The sequence below is a fragment of the Vidua chalybeata genome, chromosome 2 (assembly GCF_026979565.1).
Source record: "Vidua chalybeata isolate OUT-0048 chromosome 2, bVidCha1 merged haplotype, whole genome shotgun sequence".
Classification (NCBI taxonomy): Eukaryota; Metazoa; Chordata; class Aves; order Passeriformes; family Viduidae; genus Vidua; species Vidua chalybeata.
The window spans coordinates 112,497,101-112,522,517 of record NC_071531.1 but is presented as its reverse complement, the minus strand read 5'-3'; the positions used below and the strand labels follow the sequence as shown (position 1 = coordinate 112,522,517).

General features: G+C 38.8%; 1 protein-coding gene across 2 annotated transcripts in view; it reads left to right on the top strand.

Annotated features, from left to right (window-relative positions):
• The window catches only part of EPHA6 (EPH receptor A6), a 368,662-nt gene extending 345,156 nt beyond the window's left edge, over positions 1–23,506 (top strand). For both annotated transcript variants that reach the window (XM_053934140.1, XM_053934139.1), the window contains 4 exons: positions 11,958–12,107; positions 17,234–17,427; positions 19,811–19,960; positions 22,912–23,506. In XM_053934140.1, the coding sequence (XP_053790115.1) occupies positions 11,958–12,107; positions 17,234–17,427; positions 19,811–19,960; positions 22,912–23,026 (609 nt within the window). In that variant the 3' untranslated portion in view covers positions 23,027–23,506. The remainder of the gene's footprint in view (positions 1–11,957; positions 12,108–17,233; positions 17,428–19,810; positions 19,961–22,911) is intronic.
• Positions 23,507–25,417: the final 1,911 nt, after the last annotated feature.

Here is a 25,417-nt window from a genome sequence, read left to right as displayed (position 1 = left end):
ATCCATTTCCTAACTTTATATTCATATATGCATATGTTCATTTTTCAGTATATAAATGTAACTCAGATGATCAAAAAAGAACTGTCAGTGCATATGATTTTGTAGCACAAAAAGATGCTTCCTGCAGAAGTTGCATCCATATATAATGCAAGTTTCCATGTAAATTAACATTTCAAAATTAAAAATAATTATTAAAAAAAAAGTACTTGTTTTCCAAGATTCTGAGCTAGGTAGATTTTTTTTTCCTCCTGAAATAAACATGCTGGATTTTTTTTTTTTTTTTTTTTTTTTTTTTTTTTTTGTAGAGACTCTAAAAGGTCAATTTTCAGCTACTTTGATGAAGCTTTGTGGTGAATTTGTGAAGGTAATGTAAGAATTCCGACTGCTTAGAGGGTGTCATTATAAAATAAACCCCAGCTGGTCTAGCACCAGGGCAAGTTTGATGTCAGAGAATAGTGATAGAATCACAGAATAGTTTTTCCACTATCCCAGGTTGTTCCAATCCCCATCCAACATGGCCTTGATATCCAAGTACTTCTTCATCAAAACGTTTCCTTCTGATGATGTCTTACTGTAATATGTCATGGAAGTGGCATATTATATGATAAAGTAAAATATCCCCTGAGCAAGGTACAGGAATGATAAATTATGTTAATATTTTGTTCCCATTATGTTATCATCAGTCAGATGAGGATTTAGTATGATGCACCATCAGAAAAACTCAAAGTGTTATGTCATCTGCAGATTTCAAGGTGTAAATCCAACTGACTTATGGCACAAAAGGTATTCCAGTGCCACAATTCACAAACAGCCTAAATTAAAGTATGCCAAGATATAGGAAAGAGTACAAAAGTCTAGGAAGTGCCATACTAAGGGGTGTGACTGTTGTAAAGGCCAGAAGCAGATCCTGTAAGCCAACATTAGACCAGTATAAACACCAGGATGTGAAACTGGCCGTGCCACTGGTGTGACTGGGGCTGCCATCAGGCTCATCACTCAGGGCTTTGCTCTGGTGAGTTGCAGATGAGCGTGACATAGAAACCAGCTTGATGCTCAGTGCCCTTTGCTCAGGCAGCTGGCAGAGATCTGGATGAATGTGGGTATCTGCAGGAAGGCTTGGCCACATTCCTGTGCCAAACTATTCATCATCCAACAGATGGTTATCCTATTATTCAACAATTTGCATACTGCCACACTGCCGTGATCTATGGCCACTGCCACTGTATCACTACACCAAATAGAAACATCAGAGAAGCTTTGTTGTGAAGCAGCCCTTGCTTGGACTGAAAACTACTCTTGTACGTTCGTTTCTTTGGCTTTTTTTTGGCAATACACTTCATCTGTGTTTGTGCAGTCACAGTCTGACAACACTGTGTTGCACCTTCTGCTGGACTCCATGATCCTTGTGTGTGTCTCTTGCTACTCAGAAAAAAAAAATCTGTGAATCTCTGGGATACCTTCCAGGGTCAGAGGAGAGGGGAAAAATTATTTCATTTATTTATTTTAATAAAGCCCTGTGTCCTGGTGCTCCATTACAGACATCAGCTGCATCTTCATGCCACAGTTACCCTGGTTCTCAGGCTGCCTCCTATAGCACAGCTTCTGATCTTCTGAGAATCTCTCCAGACACCTTCACAACACCTCCAGCTTCTTGCTGTGCTCTTCCACTTCCCTGATAAAGTTTAGATCCCTCCCATGCTTCTGTGGTCTCATGCAATATCAAATTACTCAAAAGCTTTTCACATCCCTATACTTCTTTCTCCAGTAGCCCAAATATTTGCCAGCTGGGCAACTTGTGCCTGAAGCTGTGCAACCTGATGGGCCACTGAGCTGCTGCCTGGCCCAGGAGTACAGCAGCATCTTGAGCTCTTCCAGCAGGATCTCTCTGCTTTGCTTGGTAGTGGTTTTCGTTAAACATATGGGAAATAGGCAAGGGATGAGCTGTGTATTTGTAGAGGCCCAGTGGTCCCTGAGATCTCTGCAGAGAGCTGGCAGACACAAGACAGTGGGAGACCTGCATTTCCTAAAGCAAAATGCACCTCAGTGAGCAGGTGACAGTGCCAAAAGGGACAGCAGAGACCCTGTGGAGGTGATTGGACCTAGCCTTGGATGTCTTTCCCATCCTGCCTTCCCACCATCCATGCTTTTTAAATTCCCAGTGGTTCTGAGCCCCCAGCCTGGGCTTGGCTGGCAGACAGATGTGCTGGGGTGCAGCTGTGGCTCGTGCACTTTGTTTCTTTGGAAAACCAGCAGGGTGGCACTGGGAGCATTTTGGCCTATTGTGGGAGAAATGGCTGTTGCCATCCTCTCCTCTGCTGAGCCTCACTGCCCACCCTGCCTTGGCAAGCCTTCCTTTCTTTGTCCCTCTGTCCCCAGATGGGAAGGCAGGACACAGTGTTCAGTGTTTGACACATCCCTGGTCCCTGTCATGCTCCTTGATCCATGGCCCTGGACTCAGCTCATCAGACTTCACCTTCATCAGCAGCTGTTCTTCCATCTCCCCTTCAATATATGAACCATATTTTTATGCAGCATGGGCAAATTTAGACATGAAACTTGCATGATTCCCAGCAGTCTGGGAATACTTTTATTCCATTTTTTTTACTCCTAAGTGCAGTTTTTTATTGCTGGTGAAAGATACAATGCTAAAATCTTTACAAGACAGTGTTGTGTCTCTATGGAGCAAACACAAGACCTCCACATGCTCATCCAGGAGTCAGCCCCCACTCTCAGGGCAATACTTTTACATGATTCTTCTCCATAGTGTGCAGTGCTTTCTCCTTTGCTAAAATTTGCTAAGAGTAGAATTTATGATTTCCTTTTGTCAAAAGAGGTTTGGTCACAAAAGATATCCATGAACATGGTAGAGACATAGGAATGTAGTCATAGAATCAGCAACAAAAAATGACCTGTGATGCTTCAGATACCTAACTACAGTTATACTTTTCCCATCAAAGAACACCTCACTTCAGATGACTTCCTTTAAGATTAAATTTTAAAGTTTTTTAAACTTTCTTTTCCTCCAAAATGCTGTTGATATGTGCATCATTGACCTTTTCTCCAGTGGCACTCTTAACCACGTGCTTATATTTCACCTGCAAACAAACTGAGATGATGGGAAGAGATGAATGGCCTGAGACAGCTGCAATGCTTGTAAGCTCCAAAGCATGAATCCAAGAGGCAAACAAGCAGGAGATTTCAAGGAGGAATTCCAGATTCTATGTAATAAGTGCACATGCTGTGCACATGATGCATTCTCAGTTCAGGTTATTGAGCTTTCAGCAGTCTGTGTCTCAAAGACTTCTTTAAATCAGAGGCAGGTCTTTGTGTGTAATACCCTTCACAAATATTTCTCCTGTAAAGTTACCTGTTGCCTTTGGAAAGGTTTGAATTTTTAGAGACTGTGACATCCTGTAGCAATGTGTCTTTTTAAAAAAAATTGTTTTGTTAACGTTTTTAATCTGCTGCTCGCCACTTATGTTTGATGTACTTTGGGTCTATTCTCTCCATCTATTATCTGATCCATTATATTCAGGGTTTTATAGACCATTCTTCTTTCTTTTTTTCTGTACCTTTGTTCACCTAGTCTGTCTGTTAGTTTCAATATGTCCTTTTGGAATGAGGGATTGAGACTGTGGTCAGTAAGCAATATGCAGGAATATCCTAGGTTTCAGCAGTGCTATGCTTCTCCTTTTCCTGATTATTTTTACAATTTCATTCCATTTTCCCCCTTTACTCTGCTTTTGAGCAGGGGGTTGATACTGTTACAGAGCCAACTCTGTGCTATAACTACAATATCCATCTTGTGACAGCTTAGTACAGTTATATTATTTGTTATGTAAAATTAGGAGCATTTTAATCTGTATGCATCACTATAACACTGAATTTTGTGACATTTTATCAGTTTACAATTCAGTATCATAAGATTCTTTGGCAAATTTTTGTGGTAAATCCTCATCATCTTTACTGCCATGAATACTTTTGGGTTTCTAGTACAATTTTAGATGTTCCCAGTTCAGCCTGTATTACAGATTCTGCATGCACTGCCAGCAGGACATGAGCATTGATCTCTGGGGGATGCCACTCTAAAAACTGACCTTTTCTTCCTGACTGTTTGTTTCCTATCTTTTGACCAGCTACTTATCCATGAATTGACTGAAACTTAAATAACTAAACTCCTTCAGGATAAAATGAGAAGTGACCTCACAAAAATGTGAGCAGAAAATGTAATCCATCAGTTACTTAGCTATTAAGGATGAAAACTAAAGCAGTGATACTTGCAGAGTAGCTCAGCCTCATAATAATTCTGATCATCATCCATGTGTGGCACTGCAACTCTCAGAAGAACAGCCTAATTTTCGTGGTGTTTCCAACTTGTTTCTGGAATAAATTTTGAGGAGGCCCTAGGTAAATAAAATCTCATGTACCCCAGAGCAAGCTGTCTGTTAATTCAGTATCTAGGTTCCTACATTCTCTCTAGAACAGCATCCCAAAGAATGGAATATTCAAATGCTTACTGCAGACAGTACTATAGCCTATATAGTATTAATTTTACATTTAGATCCATTTCAGTTTGTTCTCACTTTCCGAGCTCCCAGATGCTTCTGAGTTTTTATTGGCCACTTCAAATTGTGTGGTATAGAAGGAATTATGGCAGGGTTCAGGGGCAGGGCAGAGGAATGAATTATCTGGACATTATGGCAGCACAGGGAGAGGCCACTTGATTCCTGAAATTTGGGAAGTGTTTGCTGTGCATGTCAGCTAGATACAAGTGTGGAAATCACAAGCCATGAAATCGTTAATGATAGATAATAACATCCAGTGTTCAAGCAGTGCATGGTAACAGTGTGTTTTTGATCCAGTAATACAATACTTCATGAAGCCCTGGGCAAGGCAGAGGCATAATTTCTGAGATGATCCTTCCTTGATGCTTTAAAGAAAAGATAGTGCCTGGTAAGTTCTTTTTTGTTTTCCACTGAAATTACTTGAGTTTAGAGAAATATTTGTGTTTGGTAACTCAGTGCTGCTGGAAGAATGGACCACGTAGCAAATTCCTTTGTTGAAGAGTTGTGCAACGTAAGGCATCCTTCAAATAAGCATCTCAGAACCAAAAAAAAAAAAAAAAAAAAATCCTTTTCACCTTATCCATTGACTTTGGTAGGACTCCCTGTGTAAGCAAAGTGGATGGGCTGGATGTGCAGATTGAAGGACTCTGGAGGAGTAACTCTCAAGAAATTGGTTACGGCTGTAATGTGAGCTGTGCTGACACAGCTGGCAGACAGCTTGAAATTGATGCTCTTGAAAAGAGATAGATCTTTGCCAGAAATATTAGTTTCAAGGAAAAATGACATTTTTTCCTGTCATTACTGTCAAATAGCGCTGTAGTTTCTAAACTGGATTTGGTAGAGATGCATGCTCCCGATATTTAATTTCAGAAGAGGAAAGGGTTTCTCTGTGATCGAGAGCCAAGCACACAATACTGCAAAATGCATTCTTAATCCTAAAGAAATGTGAAGTCCCACTCTCTAAAACAGTATGAGACTCCTTGGCCCCTCCAGTTGCATCATTACCTTTCAAAAGACCAGTCTCAAAGAGGTTTTACAAAATACTTGTGTTTGTCTTTGTACACTTGACTGGCTCTCACCAGGGCTCTGAGGATATCACCAGTCCTCACTAAGCTGCCTGGCCTGGAATTCATTTTAAAACTAAACAAATATTTTAAAACTAATATTTCTGGCAAAAAAAAAAAAAAAATCTATCTATTTTCAATGAGCACCTTGTAGATAAAGGCATCCTGTCTGACAGGAAAAGATGCATAATCCAGTTAGTTACACAGACAAGAGGCAATGGTATCAACCACTTGTATTTGGGAGTTCTTTGTCACTGTATAAAGTTCCTTTAATTGCCCTGTCAAGAAAATAAGGCAGGATGGATGTAAATGGTCAAAAATAATCTCTGCCATTTCACTTATGTGGATTTTGAGGGTCAGAACTATGCATTTTTTATCAGCCTTCTCACTATCTCTCAGGCCAAGGTAGGATCAGTGCCTCAGAGCAGGTGAGGGGCTGCTGAAGGGCTTTGTTTCAAAGGAAATGAATGCTGCTGCCACTCCTAATGAGAATCTCCACTGTGTTAGAGAGTGTTTCTGATTTCACAATTCTTTGAATTTTAGCAAAGTCATTTAATGTTTTAATTCTTTGATTTTTGAGCTAAAAGGTGACAGGGTAGGATATATCTGCCTTGCTGGAGGTTTGCATATGTGTGCAGCACTACTCAGTTCATGCATCTCATGGCCTTCAGGAAGACAAAATGACAGGATGGTGTGGAGTATTTTGGAGTAGCACCCTGATTCACCTCTGCTGGTTAATGTGAAGTATTTCTGATGATCTCTGGACAGGCATTCTCTCTTGTCTGCTTTAATTCTGCTAGTACCTTCAGTGCTGATTCCTTCCATCCATCAAGAGCTTTCTCTCTTTTGGAAGACACAAATAGATGTGCAGTGTAGGGGTTAACAGCCACTAAAATTAACATACTCTCAAAACCATAAATAACTTGTTCTGAAAATTTGAATAGCTAACTTGGGGGGGAAATCAAGTTCCACATATTTAACTTCAGCATTGTTAATCAGGACATTTGAAAGAAAATTAATATTTTCCCAGGGATTAAAAGCAAATTCAGTCTTTTTGAAAATCAGGGGGGTTTATTCATTTCAGTTCTGAGTGAAATGAGACTGGTAGAACTAACTGGAATTGGCATAATGAGTGCAAATTCTGAAATGCTTTTGCAGAGCAGTTTTGTTATCTTGCCATGTAGTTTCTCTGATATTTCAATAGGCACAACAGAAGACTGTTGATGGTACTGAATAGTTCTAAATTATGACTGAGGATGTTAAATTCTGCCTGCTTGTAGCATTGCACATGAAAATTTTGAGTATCAAATAAAAGCATCACTCTAGTGAAGTGGCAGAAGGTTTTTGTACAGAATGATGAATTATGTCCAATATTTAAAACTAGTCTCTTTCATTACTCGTGTCTCTCTTCACTCTGAAGTTGTTTTTTTGCCCCTATTTCTGTCACTGAGGTAAAGACAGGTACTCTACTCATGTCTTGGACAGTGATTGCACCATTCAGTGGCATTGCACGTGAAGGAGCAGTAACTGACAGGAATTCCTGTGCCAGATCAGACTAATGGTGCACTCAGTTCAGCACCTTTTCTCCCAAAATCAGACAGCTCTAGATACCTGTGCACCTGGATCTGGTGGGTTTGCACCTCAGCATTTAGGAGACCTGCAGCCAGCACTGTGACAGTCCCTCTGAAGTGTCTGTCATTCCAGGGGAATACAGAAGGGGCTCTTCCACAGAAACAGGCATTTTTCACACCTCTGGGGCACAGTGAGCCTGATGCACTCACTGGGTTTGCTGCTGGCTGCTCACACACACCTTGCCTTCAGTTTTGGTGCTACCACTCCTCACTTTAATCAGATACCAGGGCATGCCAGAAGTTCTGGCCATCTAAAAGGCTTCCTCCTTTGTTTCTTCACATCACACATTTTGAGCTTGCTGATGCATCCCGACCTATTTTTGGTAGAATCATGGGCTGTAGCTGCCAGGTACATTGTTCTGCAGTGTAGGAATATAAAAAGGTAAAAGACTTTAGAAAGTGCAAAAAGGCCCCTGAAAGTAGACATAAAGCTGAGAAAGGCTGAGAAACTTCTAACTCTTCTCATGGGAAGCTAGGAAGTTAAGAACCAAGTTAATGCATTTCTATTTATCATAAGGAACAAGAAAGAACAAGAAATTATTGACAGTTCAAGATGTGAAAAGTCCTAGATATATGCTTTGCAAAGATAGAAAAAGTTTCAATCTTAAATAATGAATTATTGTGTATTGTTTGAAGTTCAGAGAAGTCCTTTTGTTAATGTTAAACCCACGTGGGTCCTTTTCTTATTAGTTAGAGTATAATGACTTTTCTTATATATAGTGATCTTTTCTTTTATGCTATTAGTTCAGAGAATATGTAGAAAAAGGCTTTGCATAAGCTGCCATCTTGTCTCTGATCTGGATTTGGATGGATGTTGTTGTTTCTCTGTGTCTCTTGCTTTTTACTTGTATGATACAGACAGATAATAAATCCTAAGTCTGCAGCCAGTCAGGGTCCCATCCCGTTTGTGAGACACGGACCAACCCAACAGACTGCTGGAGTCTGGAAACACGGTTAGATTTTAATTAAAGGAACTGTTAATGCCTCCTGGTTTTAAAGAGATGTCTAACATGTAGAATAGGAAAAAAAAAAAAACCTAACTGGAGAAGGCAAAAACACAGCTGTGGCCACACAAGACATCATCAGCACTTTTTGGTGGTGTAAGCTCAGAGATGGCACTTGGTGAAGACTGTCTCTCTTTCATGCATGGCCTGAGGTAAAGAATGAGGTGTTCTGCACCACGAAGTTCCAGTCCTGCCTTTAAATGTGTGGCACACAGTGCTGCTGCCAGTTCTGCAGGGAAAGCCAGAGTGTGTGTAGGTGTGACTGAGGGGGTAAATTTCATTTCAAAGGCTCATCTCTGAGCAGTTCTATAAGCTAAGCAATGTAAATCTAATATTATAATTCCAAGGGGACTCTGATGCTGTGTGGTAAAATTGCTTATTAAATTACAATCACAAAAAAAAATCAGGAGATAGGCACTGTTCAGCTGGCAGCATACAGGGGGAAAAAAAAAGCTGAATTCTAATTATTTGAACAGTGGAGTAAGTGTTATTTCACTGTGTGAAAACAAAATTAGGTTATCACTGATACCATTATTAATGTATGAGATGAAGCAGAAAAACAATTTGTTTCCTAACACCCATTCTGCCCCTTCTCTCCACTCCCCAGCCCCCCCCCAAAAAAGAGAGAATAACCTAAAAGCAAAAAGGGCTTTCTAACACAGGCAACTCTGAGAGATCTCATTGCTATAGCAGCAAAATGTAGGTGATTTATAAATTATCTTAATTTGAAGGTGAAGCATTGTGCAAACAGTAAGTATTACATTTATTATTTCCCCAGTTAGATTAAAATATAAAAAGGCAGATCCAATATCAGTAACACTGTTTATTACTCTAATCAGAAAACAGGAAATATATTTTCAGCCACTCTAAACCTTAGATGTTCTTTTATTATGCATGAGCAGCTATTACTGTTCAGTCATACATGTTCCTTAAAGTACTCATATTGCAATCTCCACCTTTTGAATGGCTTTCAAATAAATAAAACAACTTTTTTGCATAAAATTATATTCTGCAACCATAATTAAGTGTTGAAATTCACATTTTCATGAATATAACAACTTCACACAAGATGAATCCATTGTAAAAATTTTAGAGGTTTTTAGAGCCAGCACAAAAGTGTTTTATTTTACATTACAGCTCTGAACACATCTTATGCCCTTGAATGTGAACTGCCTTGAATTTTGTTAAGATTCAGTTCTTCATTCTCATTTTCACACTCAATGAGCCGCTACTGTTTCAGTCCAAAAGGGATCAGTCAGTGAAGCTGTGTCATGAAAGTAGTTATAGAGTCTGATAAGATTCTTTAAAACTCATTTTTTATTTAGCCAGGAGTCACAAATCTAGCTGCAAACACTGCTCAAGATGTGCCCTCTCTTTTGAGTATAATTTGAGAATACAAAATCAGATTTAAGAAAAGGATACAGTGTAAAGATAGTTTTCCTGTTATGTCATCCATACTATGTTAATATATACATTAAAAGTAAAACCTATAAATATCCAAATTCCTTTTATTCACATGTATAATTTTGTCTTCTACCTACAACTAGATATTTAATTATTAACATAAGAATTTCATTAAAATTCAAAAATAATAAATTATTAATAAAACTCTCCAAAACAGGAATCTTTCTGAGGATGGAATTACATAAGTTTAGTGATAAAATTTTTATAAGTAAAGAACTAAACCCGATCCAGTAGAAAGGACAAGGCTCACAACTCTGAGGTGTGATGAGATATTTTTGAAGTATCTTTTACAGTTAGACCTTAAAACTCTCTGTTTCTCAGATGCATCATTTTGGTTTGTGTAAGGTACACATTTGTGGCATTGAATGGTTGATTTTTCCACTACCTCAGGGAGCCTGGCTTTGCATATTCCAGGAAAAGACCTCTGAAACCAGACTGGGCAATCAAACACCCAGTGCTCTTAACCAATTTCTTTAGAAGGTATAAATAAATATTTCTTGGAGAACAGATAAGAAATCAGCATGGCCTTTCCTTGGAGAATGTCCTGTTACAACTCTCTTTTGTCCCCCTGTTTCTTCATTCACATTCCCAAAAAGCATTTTTTTATTGCTTCTGAAGTGGAACAGCTGTACCAGGAGGGGACCAAGAGCATCACACACTGCAGGTCTGGTGAGGGCAGGTGGCAGCAGGTGAGGCACAAAATCTTTTGCATCTCTGATGTGCCAGATGAGTGATCTGATTACCAGGATAATGGATAAATAAAAGGCAGATGTGGAGGTATTTGGGCAAAAATACAAAAAATATCGTATTAGTGCTTAGATCAGTGGGTGATTTACCACATGTGAAAGCACTTTGTAAAAGCAGCTGCAAAATATGTAAAAATGTCCAAAGGACATCTTGGCCACTGTCTTAGAACATAAATGGTAACCATGCATTTTCCATCAGCAAGGAGAGCGTGGCTGAGTGGCACATCCCCACAGACACAGAGCCTGGATTTGGAACAATTTATTGGTAGAACAAACAACTTCTCAACCAGCCAAAGTCAGGCCTCAACAAGTCTCAGATAATTTTTTATACATTCAAAGCAAATTAGCTGAGATTTACATGCTTGTTTTTAACTGTGGCCTCTCTTCATTGCCAAATGGATGTTCTAGTTCATTTCCTCTTTTGTTTCAGTCAGAAATACAATTATAACACTGAGCAGAATCTATTACTGCTTGTTGAAAGCAGCTACTGCTGAGTGAGCTCAGCTCTACTGACTGCCTCCTTCTACCATCTAGTGGCACCTTCACTATACTGCTTTTCTCTCTCCAAAGAGTTCAGTGAGAACGGTAATAAATGTATACTCTTGAAAAGCAAAAAAATATACTTTTGAAATGAGCAATGTACCTGGAGAGGAAATACCTTTTTTTTTTCCTGAGATGGAAAAGTAGTTTTCACACAGAAACTATTTATGAGAGAAGCAGAAGGGATTCAGTGATATAAAGTACTAATGTCAGAGAAAAATTCTGCATCCTATGGTCTTGTAAACATTAAGTCAGGTTTGTTGATTGATTTCTTACTTTTTTTTTTTTTTTTTTTGGTGGGAGAGCTTGGATTTTAAGTTGTAGGCTGCAGAATGACACTGTTGAATATCCTAAGGAAATGCCTATTTAGAAGCACACTTCTTTGTTTTCTACCTGGATATTTGAAGGGCACAACAAAAATTAAAATCTATCACCAAATGCAATGCTTTGAAGGTGTACAGAACACATGTAGTTTCTTTCCTGATTATACCATTTTATTAAGAGCTTTCAGTGCTCCATTTTGCAATAGATGTTTCTGTTTCATTTAGGGAAAAAGCTTAAATGTCAATGAACTAGGAATTTAAGGCTTGGAATGTTTTCAATCAAAATGCATGTTCTGATTATTTATATGACTGACCAAACATTAATCATCTCAAATGCTTTGTGTTCTTTGAACTGGGTTGTTTTCACAGAGTGCAGGTATTGGTGAATTAGACTACATATGAAATCTTTTTTTTTTCAAATTCCATATAAAAAGGCATATCTCTTCATTTCCACTTGCAGCAAATTGACAAGGCAAATTGATGGAAGTCGGAACATAGAATATCAGAATCCAGTGGTTGTGGTTTTGGTTTTTTTTTGTGGGTTTTTTTTTTCCTTTTCTTTTAAAACATATGTTCTTCTGTATCCTAAACATCTTGACAAGTTTTCAACCTGTTTCCAGGGTGGAAAGATCCCCATCAGGTGGACTGCTCCCGAAGCCATCGCTTACCGCAAGTTCTCCTCAGCCAGCGACGCCTGGAGCTACGGAATTGTCATGTGGGAGGTGATGTCCTACGGAGAGAGGCCCTACTGGGAGATGTCCAACCAGGATGTGAGTGCTGCCCAGGATTCATCTGCATCGTTTTCAAATGTTCTTTAAAAGTTATTGCCACTCCCTGCCCTGCTTTGCTGTCTCGTTCTCTCTCTAGGCTGGAATCTCAATTTTAAAAAAGAACAAAATTTTCTTCTAGTATAATTGAAAGCTTGTTCTAGAAAGAGAAATATGGGAAAGGGGAAATGGTGTGGGTTTTTTTTCTCTAGCACAATTTAATTTTTCACAAATTCTCTTGTTTGATGGATCCCTGTGACAGCTCAAACTGGTACACTCCGTCTTCACACCAACCATCAAGCTCTCTGTCAAAATGTGGAATATCAGCCAAGCCACCTTAACCTCTCTCATATATGTGCCTAGAATATTCCTGCATTGGTTCTGAAGAATTGACAAGACTTTCCCAGATGGCTGTTTTTACATTGTTGCTAAGTTATTCAGCTGTTCAAGTCTGGTTGCTTGTTAAGGCTGATCGGTCATTTGGGGATAAGGATCTGAGACAGATTTTAATTTAAAAAAATAATTTCACTGTTTCAGGAAGAAAAGGAAAGAAACAACCAAACCTGTCAGAAACAAATAAAAGACTATCACAAACCTCTCCATTTAGAATATATTAAATAATCAGCTACAGCATGAAGACAGAAACATTTAATTACTCCTACATCCAAAATAGAAGTGTCTGCTAATACAAAATTATGCTGCAGGCCCTAATGATGCCAGTTGCTGGGGGCTTTCCCTGCAGTTCAGCAGTTCCCAGCACAAAAGACTCCTTTTCTCCTACCCAGAGGATTTCAGTGCCAGAATGGGAGCAGTGAGCATCTGTGACCTTCTACATATGTTTAGTGACTTCAATTGTCATTGGGAAATTTCAAGTTATTAGACATAATGTAAAGTTTATTTTACTGGATATTGGGACCATTCTTTTAGTACAGTAAACTACTGTGAATTCACATGAGCTGATTTTGCAGAAATAATAGGACTTTCAAAGGTCAGTGGTACTGTACAGATGGCAGGGAAAACAACAGAGAGGGATGTGCACTAAACAGATTCATAAAAGACACAGGATGCAAACAACAGTTAATAAGGTCTTGCATGGGTATAGTCAGAGGCTCTGCTACATCAGAATGTCTGCTGACATTACCATTAAGACACTTACTGAGTTTTGATCATAATAAAGCCCTTCTCTAGAAAGCAATTAAAATATTTCTTGAATTGTGTGTATTTTGGTGGATCACCAAAAGTTTTACAAATATAAACTCTGCAGAACTGTTTTGGGGCTTTTTTTCTCATTCCATCTTAAACCAAGTGCTTTTCTAATTATACAGCTTTGGGATATGAACTCACTTTTTTAGACCATGGCTAAGTAAGTGATTAACACAGCTGATGAGAGAAGTTTTAAACTGGTACGTGCCACCCAAATAAACCCAGTCTGGTGTTCAGAGACTACAGCTGCTCACAGGTATCCAGAATGACTCAACACCTCTGCAAATCCACCATCTTCTATTTATATTCCCCAGCAAGGATTTGGAAGCTGAACTTAAGAAAACCGAGTTGCAAAATGTTTCTCATAAAATTAATACTGTACGTGGCATAATGCAGAGGCTTAAAAATGTTGCTAAGTTTGAGAACTGCTCTTGTTCAAGTAAATAACCATTTTATTATTGTGGTAAGTCACTTCCAAACAGTGTTGGTGCTGATTAATGCACTTCTTAGATGTGTGGCAGGCACCAGAGATGTCCATTAATTAGGGCTGCTGCACAGTCTGTCGTGTCTTATTGCTTAATTAATAAACATTAGCCAAGATATTGAACTTTCCAAGGAAACTAGTGTACTGATGAACAGATTGTGCTAGGAGTCTGGCTTGCTAATGCTCATGTGAGGGAAGGAAGATTTATATTCCATGCACTTGGTTTGTAGAACAGCTGTGAGTGAAGTCTACAGGGACACCTGTTAGAGGCCACCGTATAAATTAATGCGTGTTGCAGAGCTGCAGTATTCAAAAAGAAGGGAAAAAAAATGAAAAGAATATTTAATGGGTTGTAATTGGTATGCAAGGAAACTACTGTAGCAAACAGAATAAAATTCCTTACACTCCTGAAAGTTTCTTGTAATATTGAAAGAAACCAACTTATCCTAATATAGGTCTTTCAACTCACAGATATCAAAACACTTGGCAGGTGCCTGGGATTGGCTCTGTACCATGAGGCAGCAGCAGCTGCCTCTCCCTCCTGGTAGATTTTTCAGATGTCAGGAGGACACAGGGACAATGTCCCTCTGGACTCACTTCTGTCTCAGTCTCATTAAAAAAGCTGTCAGTTAACTTTTGAAAGCAAGAATCCCTGTTACTATTAATAATGAAACTATCAAGAAGATTACAGCTTCATTTTCAGATGTCATTTGCGCCAGTTGCCAATTATTTTGAAATTGCATATGTATAAATTTTGTGTAGAAGTCCATCAAATATCGCTCAGACAATCATAAACAATATGTAATGTTAAATCTGTTAATATTCAAACTTGACAGCTATGTCTAACATCAAAGAAGCTGTTGTGTACCCTTCCTGTAGATGCAGATTTCATGATTGAGGTGGTGCTTTGTCAGCCTTAAACTGACAAGGGAAAAAGGCATTTGAGAGGAGTTAATATGTAAAATCTTAACATGATTTAGAATATACAATTTTCTATTACTAAGAAAAACTTAGTACTTCTTCCCTTTTAGGTACATGGATATCTGATTTCTTTAAACAGAGAGATATGGGTACTATGCACGTGGCAGAGCAAGAGCTAAAATAAATATATAAATAAATAAGGAACTAAAATGCTCTAATTCATCCTTTGAGGCTTGATTCCCATTGCAGTATTAGACACTTTTCACATCTTTACTCTTGCTTCTTAGAATCTAAAAATAATACTTGCCTCACAAGGGATACTAATGAAGCAATATTTCCAGTTTATTTTTTAAATGTGCTGGTATTAATGAGAAATTATAATTATCCCAGTACCAGCTGGCATTTCTCTTCATAATGAAATGTTCCTTTTGAACAAGAGAGGAAACAAAATTCACTGTGACTTCATTTTCAGAGATATGTTAAAATAAAGTGTAGCAGAGAAAATATGTCTGGAAAATTATGGTTGCTTTTGGGTTTTTCCTGAATAAATTACTTCAGCAAAACCTCATCAGCCCTCTATTGTTTTGTTGAGCAAATGCTATATGTCTCTGAAAAGTAGAGCAGCTTTCCTGTTGCCTTAAAAACAAAATACATTTCATAAATTCTACATTTGCAACAGGCACAGTTAAATGTAAAAATTTCAATGTCTGCATTTCTGGGCTGCTAAGGATGGCCAGTACCAACTAAGCTCTGCCCCTCTCTGTCAGGAGTGTTTTATGAACCCACTTCTGACAAACTGCTTGAGATAGACTAATAACAAATGGAAAAACAAATGTGAATAAAATTCCATGCACATGGTTGAGTTTTGCCCATCCTGTGTCCGTGGGGGCATTTCTATCACTGGGAGGCAAGGTTCTGAAGGAAATATTTCCCTGGCAATGGGATGGTGGCATTTTTTCCTGTACATTTATAGGACCAGGTCACCTGTATTTATAAAAAAGACAAGCAGCTGTGAGCAGCTACAAAAGGCTCATTCCATTTCCTGCCATGCCATCAAGGGGAGCTCGGGTCCTAATGTGGCTTCCTTACTCTTATTTTATTTACATAATGCTTGCAGCATAAGCATTGCTGAGCAGAGCCAGCATTAATTCAGAATTCAAATAGAGAACGGGGATATATTCTAGGATAATAAGATTGAATATATTGTAGCCAGAGCTGGTGCTGTAAAACATTGATTTGCTGTAAACAGTTTAATGTAACCCCTTCCAGCTGCATTAATACGTCTGCAGCATGTACATCACACATTCTGTGTGAAAATGATGAATGCCTCCTTGCAGCTCAGTGGGTATCAGTGCAGGAGGTATGTTCCTCCTAAGTGCACTGTGTGGTTATAAATATTGTGTGCAATCATTTGTACATTAGAAAACATTTAGCATTGGCTGAATTTTTGTGTGGGAGGGTTATGCATATGTGGTAAGAATGGTCTTTTTCCTAGCTTCGTTTTTGATCAGACACTGACTAGTTTTGCATTCCTTTTTACACAAAAAAAAAAAATCCTGACTGTATAATTTGTAACATCATCCCCACTGCAACCACCACTCATTGCAGAACCTCCTGACCTTCCCTTGTGTTTTTCAAAGCTTACATAGGATGAATCCATGTAACCTGTTATGAAGCCATGACACTTTCCATGGAACTTACCTAGTTTTGCTAACTCCTATCAAGCCAGGCTGCTACTCTTCTTTTCAATCAATGTTTTTTGCTACCCATATTACTAAAAATTAGCTTTCTTTTGACTTGGATCAGCATGTGATTTACATGATTTCCATACATGTGATTTTCCTGTGGCAGCAGACCTGTTTCTTCCTGAATCTTTACCAAATACATTTTCTGTATCTGTTGAATCTGAAGGTCTCACTCACTTTAGGGTAATACCATAATTTTATTAACTTTTGTTTAGTCACAAACATGTCAGACATCCAGGTTTCTGAGGGAGAATGTGCAAAATAACCTTGCTGTAACTTGGTGTGGGAGACATTGCCAGAATTAATCATACTCTAAGGATCAGCAGAAACATGTGAACACCAAGTAAATTGTCAGGTGCCACAATGTGTATTTGTGGTGCTTGATTGTATTGGGGTATTGCTACACACAAACACTGTGTCAAAATGCAAATATTAGAGCATGGTGGGATGCAGTGGCCACACCAGGTAAGTTTGTGGCCCCCTGAAGTGGAAAATGGTGGAATTCTTTATTCCCCTCCTGCTTTCTTAGCTGTTTGAAGAGGATGACCAGTGACCCTAAAAAAGTTCCTCCTGTGTTTTGTATGCCTAAAAATTATTTTCTGTCTCGTCTGGTCACACCCCTGCCAGTCCTGATTCCCCCAGTGAAGCCCCAGCAATGCATGAAGTGAGGGTGGCTGTGCCATGGATAATTTATCATCCCTGGTTTCTAATTATCAGTGTCACACTGTCCTTTCAGCATTTAATGCCTGGTAACCATACAGATTGTGTTTCTGTAGGTTATACTGTCCATTGAAGAGGGCTACAGGCTTCCAGCTCCCATGGGCTGCCCAGCTTCTCTTCACCAGCTCATGCTTCACTGCTGGCAGAAGGAGAGGAACCACCGTCCCAAATTCAGTGACATTGTCAGCTTCCTGGACAAGCTGATCCGCAACCCCAGCACCCTTCACACCCTAGTGGAGGATGTCCTTGTGTAAGTCCCTTCTGGTACATTCTGGTTTTTCATAACACGTAGTGGCTAGCATTATGTGGTTTAGGGTATTAAGTAGGAGTGGGAGAACCACAAAGTTATGAGTCCATAAAGTCATGCAGGTTCGAATAATTTTAAGCCCCTTTTAAGGTTTGCCTTATTGTTAATATACTGTTGTAAATGGAGGGTTTTTTTCCTAAAGCCATGCAGATTATATTAGTCTCTTTTATTATATTTTTGTCCGAGTTCTGTTTGTGCATTATCTATCCTTAATCTTTGTGAATCTCTTTGTTCTTTTTTTTTTTTTTTTTCTTTTTTCCTTTTTTTTTTTTTTTTGTGCTGTGTTTTTCCTATGGGCTTGTTTTCTCTTTGTAATTTTTTTTCTCCATTCAGCAGCCTGTCTCTCCATCTGACAGTGCTCAAGCAATTTCTGAACTGACTTGGAGTAATATCTTGCAAAAAGTAGCTGTGTCTTAGCTTGCTAAATCTTTGTCTGCAGCAGAATGGCAGCAGCAGCGACCAAAGAAGAGACTATGCTGTTACCATCCCACAAGAAATTCTTGACAGTGTTGCCCAGGGTTCTTTTTTTTCATTAATAATATTTCAGAAATGAATGCAGCCACAGGATAAGCAAGGCTGAGGTGGAAAAATTTGTCAGTATTTGTAAGCTTACTGATCCAAGCTGTCCCTGCATATATCAGTTGAAATCAGCAAAGGTCCAAGTGGCCTCGCTCTCTTCAGTCACTAAGAGTCACCTTAAGATAAAGGTGTTTTCATGGAGACCCCCCTGGGCTTTTAAGGGGTTCTCAAGCCCTGAGTGAGGCTTGCTGAGAACCTTTCAATGTTTTTGAGAAGGGCTGAGCAACAAGGCAAAATTGGGGCTGGTACCTTGCTGCAGGAAAGGCTGAATGGAGAAGTTGATAGGAAAACCTGGAGTGAGGGCTACAGCCATTTCATCAATACAGTCTAGGGAGACTTGTGGGATTAAATATCCATGCCCTGGAGTTAGCATCCTCTATGTGTGTATGAATATAAATATATATATATGGGTTGCTAGTTGTACTGGATCACTTTATTTAGCATCAGATTAATGTTTTTTTATCTCTTTTTTATTTTGAGTCATAACTTAAGGTCTAAAAAACTTATGCTTTATTGAACTATGACTGACTTCACCTGCTTGTGAAAGTTTTTTTCCATTCATTTGAGAATGCTTGATGCAGTTGTTGGGTAACCTTCCATAGAATCATAGAGTAATTCAGATGGGAAGGCACCGTGGTAGGTGTTTAATTACAGTTTGTACTTAACAGTGTTCTTCTGTCCTTCAGCTTCTCCCTCTGTCATTTTGATAATATGAATGAAAATCACTGTACTTACTGTATTTGAGTATGTGTGGGTGAAACTTGGTTCATTAAGATATGAGGCTGTGTTACTTCCTACGTTACACATGAAGTTGTGTTCCATCAGTAAATGTTGGCTAGCTTTTGCTGTCTAAATTGTCATTTACAATAAATTGTGTCTTTCTCCTAAAGACTATCATAAAGATTTTACAAACAGCAGTGTGCATTTTCTGCATTTTGTTCATACAATTTTTCTACACAAAATGCATAAAGCCAGTGGAAGTTGTGAGCCCTCCCAAATGTGGCACACAACAGAAGACTGAAAATCAGTGCCTCAAAATGGCAATCTTTTTTTTTTTTTTTTTTCCCATCTTTCTGTTTCAGTTGTGATAATATTAGGGAAAAGAAGTAAAAAAGAAATGTGACTAAATTAGCTCCTTCCACTTTATTTGCTACTCTGTGTAATTCTATGTAAAAGCAAAGATAAGACATTTTATTCTTTTGGCTTTTTTTAGGGTGAGTTTTAGCTTTTGAGTACTGTAATCAAAGTGTTCCTGTAGCATAATGGTATCACAATAAAGAGCCATCTGGGGTGGCACAGTTGTAGATAAATGTAAAAATCATCTCATGGTGGTTTAATTTTTTAAATTGCACCTTATGCTAAATTTTCATTGTCCTCTACATTGACTTCTGTATCAACAAATTATTATAATCCTGAACACCTCAATCTGCAAGGAAATATTCTGGGGAACAAAAAGAAGTGCAGTGGGAGAGGCCCTTTCCTCAGAGTATTACTGAGCTGCAGCTCTTTAATAAAATGTATTGTTTAAGTAGTGCAGCTTGGCAGACTGAAGTGGTTTATAAGTTTTAGACAAGAGGTTAAAGAGATCCTTGGTTAAGGTCTGACCTTTACAGCTCAGACTCCTCTCTCATTCCTTCTGCCTTTTAGTAAAAGCTATGTCTACCAGGGTAAATTTGGTGTCATATTTTGTATTGCTTGGTAACATTTGCTTGTTTGTTTGTTTGGTTTGGTTTGTTTATATTTACAGAATGCCAGATTCACCTGGTGAAGTTCCAGAATATCCTTTGTTTGTTTCAGTCAGTGACTGGCTGGATTCCATAAAAATGGGTCAGTATAAAAATAACTTCATGGCAGCAGGTTTCACAACTTTGGATATGGTTTCAAGAATGAATATTGAGTAAGTATATAATCTATTATCCCTACAGTGACTAATTATCTGAATTTAGATGCTGCAGACACACAAATATTGTGGAGTATGGAACAGTGCTTTCATTTCCTTTCATCCTTCAGCTCACAAAAGACAAATATAGTTATTTAGCAAAACAAAACAAGAGAAATGTATGATGGAGAGACCCAGAACTGATAGATTCACTCTGTGACCACACCAAACACAACCAAAGGCCAGGGATGAGCGTGTTTCTTGGAGAACCAGTTTTGATCTAGACCACTGAAATCAGTGGCAAAAATATTTTCTTACTTTGCTATGAATATCAAGACTTCATCAGTCCTAATAACGAAGTTGTTCCAACCATCTCTGACACCACCCTGTGGTTTTTTAATGCAAACCCTGCACTCAGTATAGAAGTGTTTGGACAAACTGTGGATTCATACGATAGCATGATGATGGGATCTGTTTTGCTTTCTATTCCCTTCCCATAAATTCATAATCTTTTATTTGATGCTGGGACTGCCTGTATTAATGGTAGCTGTCAGTTATGATTGAAGAATTTTACACATAAAGTTAGGACTGATTTTCTCCCATGTGCATCATTTAATAGTCACCTACATCTAATTCCATCTACTGCATTATGGCATAGTCACTTAGTCTTGTGAAATCCTTCCGAAACTCTGCACAGCTGCCCCTTTCCCTTCCTACCCTGAACAATTCAGCTGAGTTATTCACCTCTTGCTCACCTGTTTTCCCAGACCATTTACTGATTTGTTGAACAACAATAATGTTCAACATTATCCCAGCAGAGGTCCCTGCAGATTTATATCAATAACTACATTGTAAAACCTGACAATTTACTGCTATCCTCCTGTATTTAAACCAGTTATTTAGTCATGCAAAGACCACACTATGCTACATATTATGTTATACCCTATATTACACAGAAGTTGCTCCTTATTGTCATTATAAAGCTTTTGTGAGGAATCTTCTCTAAAGCTTTTGGAAATCCAAGTGAGGTATATCAAATGGATTATCTCCATCCATTGGAAACAAGTAATTTTATAAAACAGAACTTTTATTTGCAAAAGCCATGGTGAATCAAGTAGCTCATTTATCCAAGCATCCAGTAATTTTGTACTTTCCTGTAGTTTCTCTTATGCCCTGTAATGATCACAGACTCATGGGTCTGTGGTTCCCCAGATCTTCCCTGGAAACATTTTGTTTGGCACCATGCTCCATACTTAGGCACTAAGAAATTTTTTAACATGTGGAGCACAGCTGGTAACTCCCTCTCTCACAACCCTGATAGTAATTCCATTATTTCATCTTCACTTCCTTTTGGAACTTTTGCCTAAATATAATCTTCTCTGGACATGGGCTGTTGTTTTGGTTTTTTTTTTTCCAGTTTGTCCTATAACCTGCCCTGCAGTCACTTCAGACAGATAACTCTGGCAAGTCCCCCAGAAAGGATCTGGCATGGGAGTAATTTCAATTTTTTCCACAGTGAATGTGAACTCAAATTGTTAAGTCTTCCAACAGTGGCCACTCCTTCAGTGCTCTTTTATGCCCAAATCATCATTAGACTCTACACATTTTATGGCAGGTTTCTTATACCTAGTGAGTTTGCAAAAAGATTTATTATAAGTGTTATTTTTTTCTATTTTACTGTTTGGGGTTTTTTTTCTGTTTGCTTCTCAAGTTAGTCTGCCTTACTGTGCTTTTACAGCTAATCTAAGGTTATCATCCTTTCTACTTTCTTTAGATCCCATTTCACCTTTTTGAGTGATTCCCTCTCTCTTCAAATCATTTGTGTTACACAAGACCTCCTGGCTTCTTTCTGTGCTTTATCTAGGCCTTCCTTGATAAATGCTAAGCATCAGTCTTGCATTTCTAAAACCACTCTCCACTGTAAAGCTTTATTCTTTAAACTGACTCCTTTTAGCTTCTCAGATGCTCAATATTTTTGCTGACCTCAAGTGTTGTCTAGCATGAGAATGTTAAGCCTAAGCACTTAATAGTTGTAAGCTCTGCAGTGGCTCCTCAGCTGGAGGATACCAATCTGGAGATCAGATGCAGACATCTGGAAGTGCACATCTGAAATTCATGAAGGCAATGCCTTATCCCATAAGCTCCTTTACTGGTTGTATCATACAGTTTTTGAGGATAAACAGGAAATATCTGTCTATGTCGCAGTGTGGGATTTGCATAATTGACAAATCTGGCATATCTGAAGTTTCCTGTCCTCAGCACCTCTGTGATCTTTCTCAGATCTTGCAGCTGGGGATGTTTATAGAAAAACTAAGGTGGTGGATTGTGCTGAACTCTGGTGGCTGTTGACTTCATTCCTGCCAAAGAGTCAAGCCCTCCAAGCGACAAGAGCTACCCACTCTGGGGTGCAGGGCTAGATGAGATGAAGGGGAACTGGGAGGGAAATCAGGGTCAGTCTGGAAGATTCACTGCTAAGTTGATCTTTAGACCATCCCTCACTACCTCACTACCATTCCCCAAATCATCAGAAGCACAACCTCAGTTATTTCTGCCTCAGAACTGCGATACTGAGTGTGTAAGCCCCAGGCATTTTCAAGTATGAGTGGGAAACAGCTGCTGCAATCGCATTACTAAAAATGGGCTATTGGAACTCACCTGATTAGTCCTTGAGATTTGGAAAGATTAATTGGCCATTAGTATCACTAATAAGCCCCAGTATCACTAATTCAGAGCACTAAACCTCAGTGCTCTAAATACATCTTTTTATTATATTCTTTTTCTTAAATTACCGTTTTTTTCAAAAAATTGAAATTGACAGATGCAGAAAAATTGAACATTTGCAGCTTTCTTATATGCCGTGGCCAGGAAGGTAAACTGTCCTGGAGAAGAAGTCATCATATAATTATATTCTTTTGTGCGCCAGAGGCTTTATTATATTTGCATCCAAGATGAAACTTTTTATCTTGCAGTGACATTAGAAGAATTGGAGTTGCACTCATTGGACACCAGAGACGAATAGTCAGCAGTTTACAGACTTTGCGGTTACACATGATGCACATACAGGAGAAAGGATTTCATGTATGAAAGTAATAGAAGCGACTGTGTTTTGTGCCTCAGCATTTCTAAAATGGAAAAATATTCTCATTCTTCCCTCCTGCTCTTCCCAACTTCAAGAACTGCAGTCTCCAGTTCAGACTATACAAGTACTTCTATGTTAATGCTTCCAAACCGGAATTTTTAATCACACTGCACAGCTCCTCCACCAGTTCTCTGCCGATAAAATCCTGGCCTACTGCAAGACTCTTGCTACACATTGATGAATAACTCAGCATGGATGTGTAACTTTGTATAACAGTATTTGGGAAACTTTCATGGACTTACTTGAAAGTAGTAATCTATTTGGCCTGGTGTGGCTTCTTTATCGATGTATTTAGAATTTGCTGGTAGATCAAAAAGTATTTGACTTCTTTCATGTTCTTGTGACCATGTAACTTCCAACACCAAATGTGCAATCAAAAAGGAGTTTAACATAAATATTTATTTTATCTCTTAATTAAATCCAAATGTATGTGTCCTATCATTATATTACTTTCTAATAGTTTGAATGCTGGTAAGCTGGTGCCTCAAAACATAAGTATTGTTTGCAGAAATGACTGATGGTTTTATGTAGTGAGTTTTCATTGTGTGAATAATTGGAAGCATAGTGAGAGTAATCTGTTTGAAATCTTAAGGAAGGTTCTTGATTTTCAATTACTTTAGCACTCGACACTTTTTATGCTTTAAATTTTAGATTAGGTTGGAAAACTTGTTTATCCTTGGGATTCCTCACCACCCTACAGCCCTTTTTTTTTTTTTTTTTAATATAATACTCAGCATTTGCTTCTACTACTGGAAAACTGGCTGTAGCGTTCCCATGACCACATGTAAAACACGGTTGTCAGCTCTGTTGCAGACACACAGATTTCAGAAGAGCTTTGTGTTTCAAACATGCAGGTCCCTGCTGCTGGATAGGGAATCATCTCCAGCAGCAGCAGCAGAGCTCAGAGGGCCAGCCATGGGTGGGGTGACGGTATCATTCCCGCAGGAGCAGACCAGCCATATCCTCCTCCAGCTGAGGGCAGCGGTACAGCCCCACTGCTGCTGGAAGTTACAGGCTGCAGGATGCAGTGACCTTGCACAAAGGCAGAAAAGGAGATGCAGGACAGCAGTGTGGTAACATGTTGCCTTGAGCCTACTTCTAACTGCTTTTAGAAGTTAAAAAGCAAACTCTGCTGAAAGGGAGCTCTGGTCATTCCAGGCCAGATCTTCATTTAGTACAGATCTCTAAAGGACATCCAAGGTATTACCTTTAGAGCCCTTCAATAGCCATATTTACATGCAAGAAAACGTCAGCAAAGGCCTAACATAATATTTGTACCTCTCTAAGACTTCCAGCTTCCATGTTTTGTTCAGACAACTGACACAGACGTGCTGGGCTACATTTCCAAACTCTTGCATGGGATATGCACTCCTGGGAGCAGGGGCAGGACCGCATGGCCGCGTGCTGTGGGAACCCCACGCAGATCTACAATGCATGTCACATGTAACGCTGTGCAGATGCTTCTCTTCACTCCTGTGCCCTCTGGAGGGTATTTTTGAGTTCCGTGGCATTCCAATGTACTCAAGCATTGCAGTTCTTCTGTTAAAACGTGCTTTTGGGTAATTAGTATAATCTATGTGTATATCAAAAGGAACTAACTACTTTGTGTAATCATAATGGTATTTACTGCTTCATTTACAGCTTGTAAATCACAAGGTATTTCCTAAGTCTTGGAAAAGACTGCCACTGTATATCAGTGACAAAGAATGAAAATCAGAAAGCAACTCAGAAAAGATTATGCTTCCAACCAGATCACAGAGTAAGACACACGAGGCCTGATTCACTGTTGTCAATTTTTGTTGGAATAATTGCATTAATTTAGGTGAGATAATAGTAACGCACTAAGTTGATTTTTCTTTCTTTCATTAAAAAAAAAAGGGGGCAGATGTAACTGAAGAACAAATTTTCTAAAGATCAAGAGTCACTGGTGTTCTACAATGCCAATTTGATGAGCTTGTTTCAAGAAGGGCAGCTTCAATCTTGTTGTAGCTCCAAAGGTAATTTTGTCAGCAGGAGTATTCCCACTGAAGTCATCAGTCTGGCACAAGGACATGAGTTTTGCAGGATCACAGCCCTTCAGTGGGGAAAAAAACATTTGTTCATTTCTGTGACTGTCACTTGAAAAATTCTGCCTGAATTCCACATCTGTATAATTTTTTGGTAGAGGTGCTCTTACAGAAAGAAAACTATACTTACCTGAAGCCTTTCTAAAAATACTAACACACCACAGAGTAATTTAAAAGTGGATTTTGCTTCATCATTTTATTATCCATTCTGCCTATCATTGCTTCCATGGCCAACAAAAGGACATCTGTGGAATGAGCCTTTCTCACAAT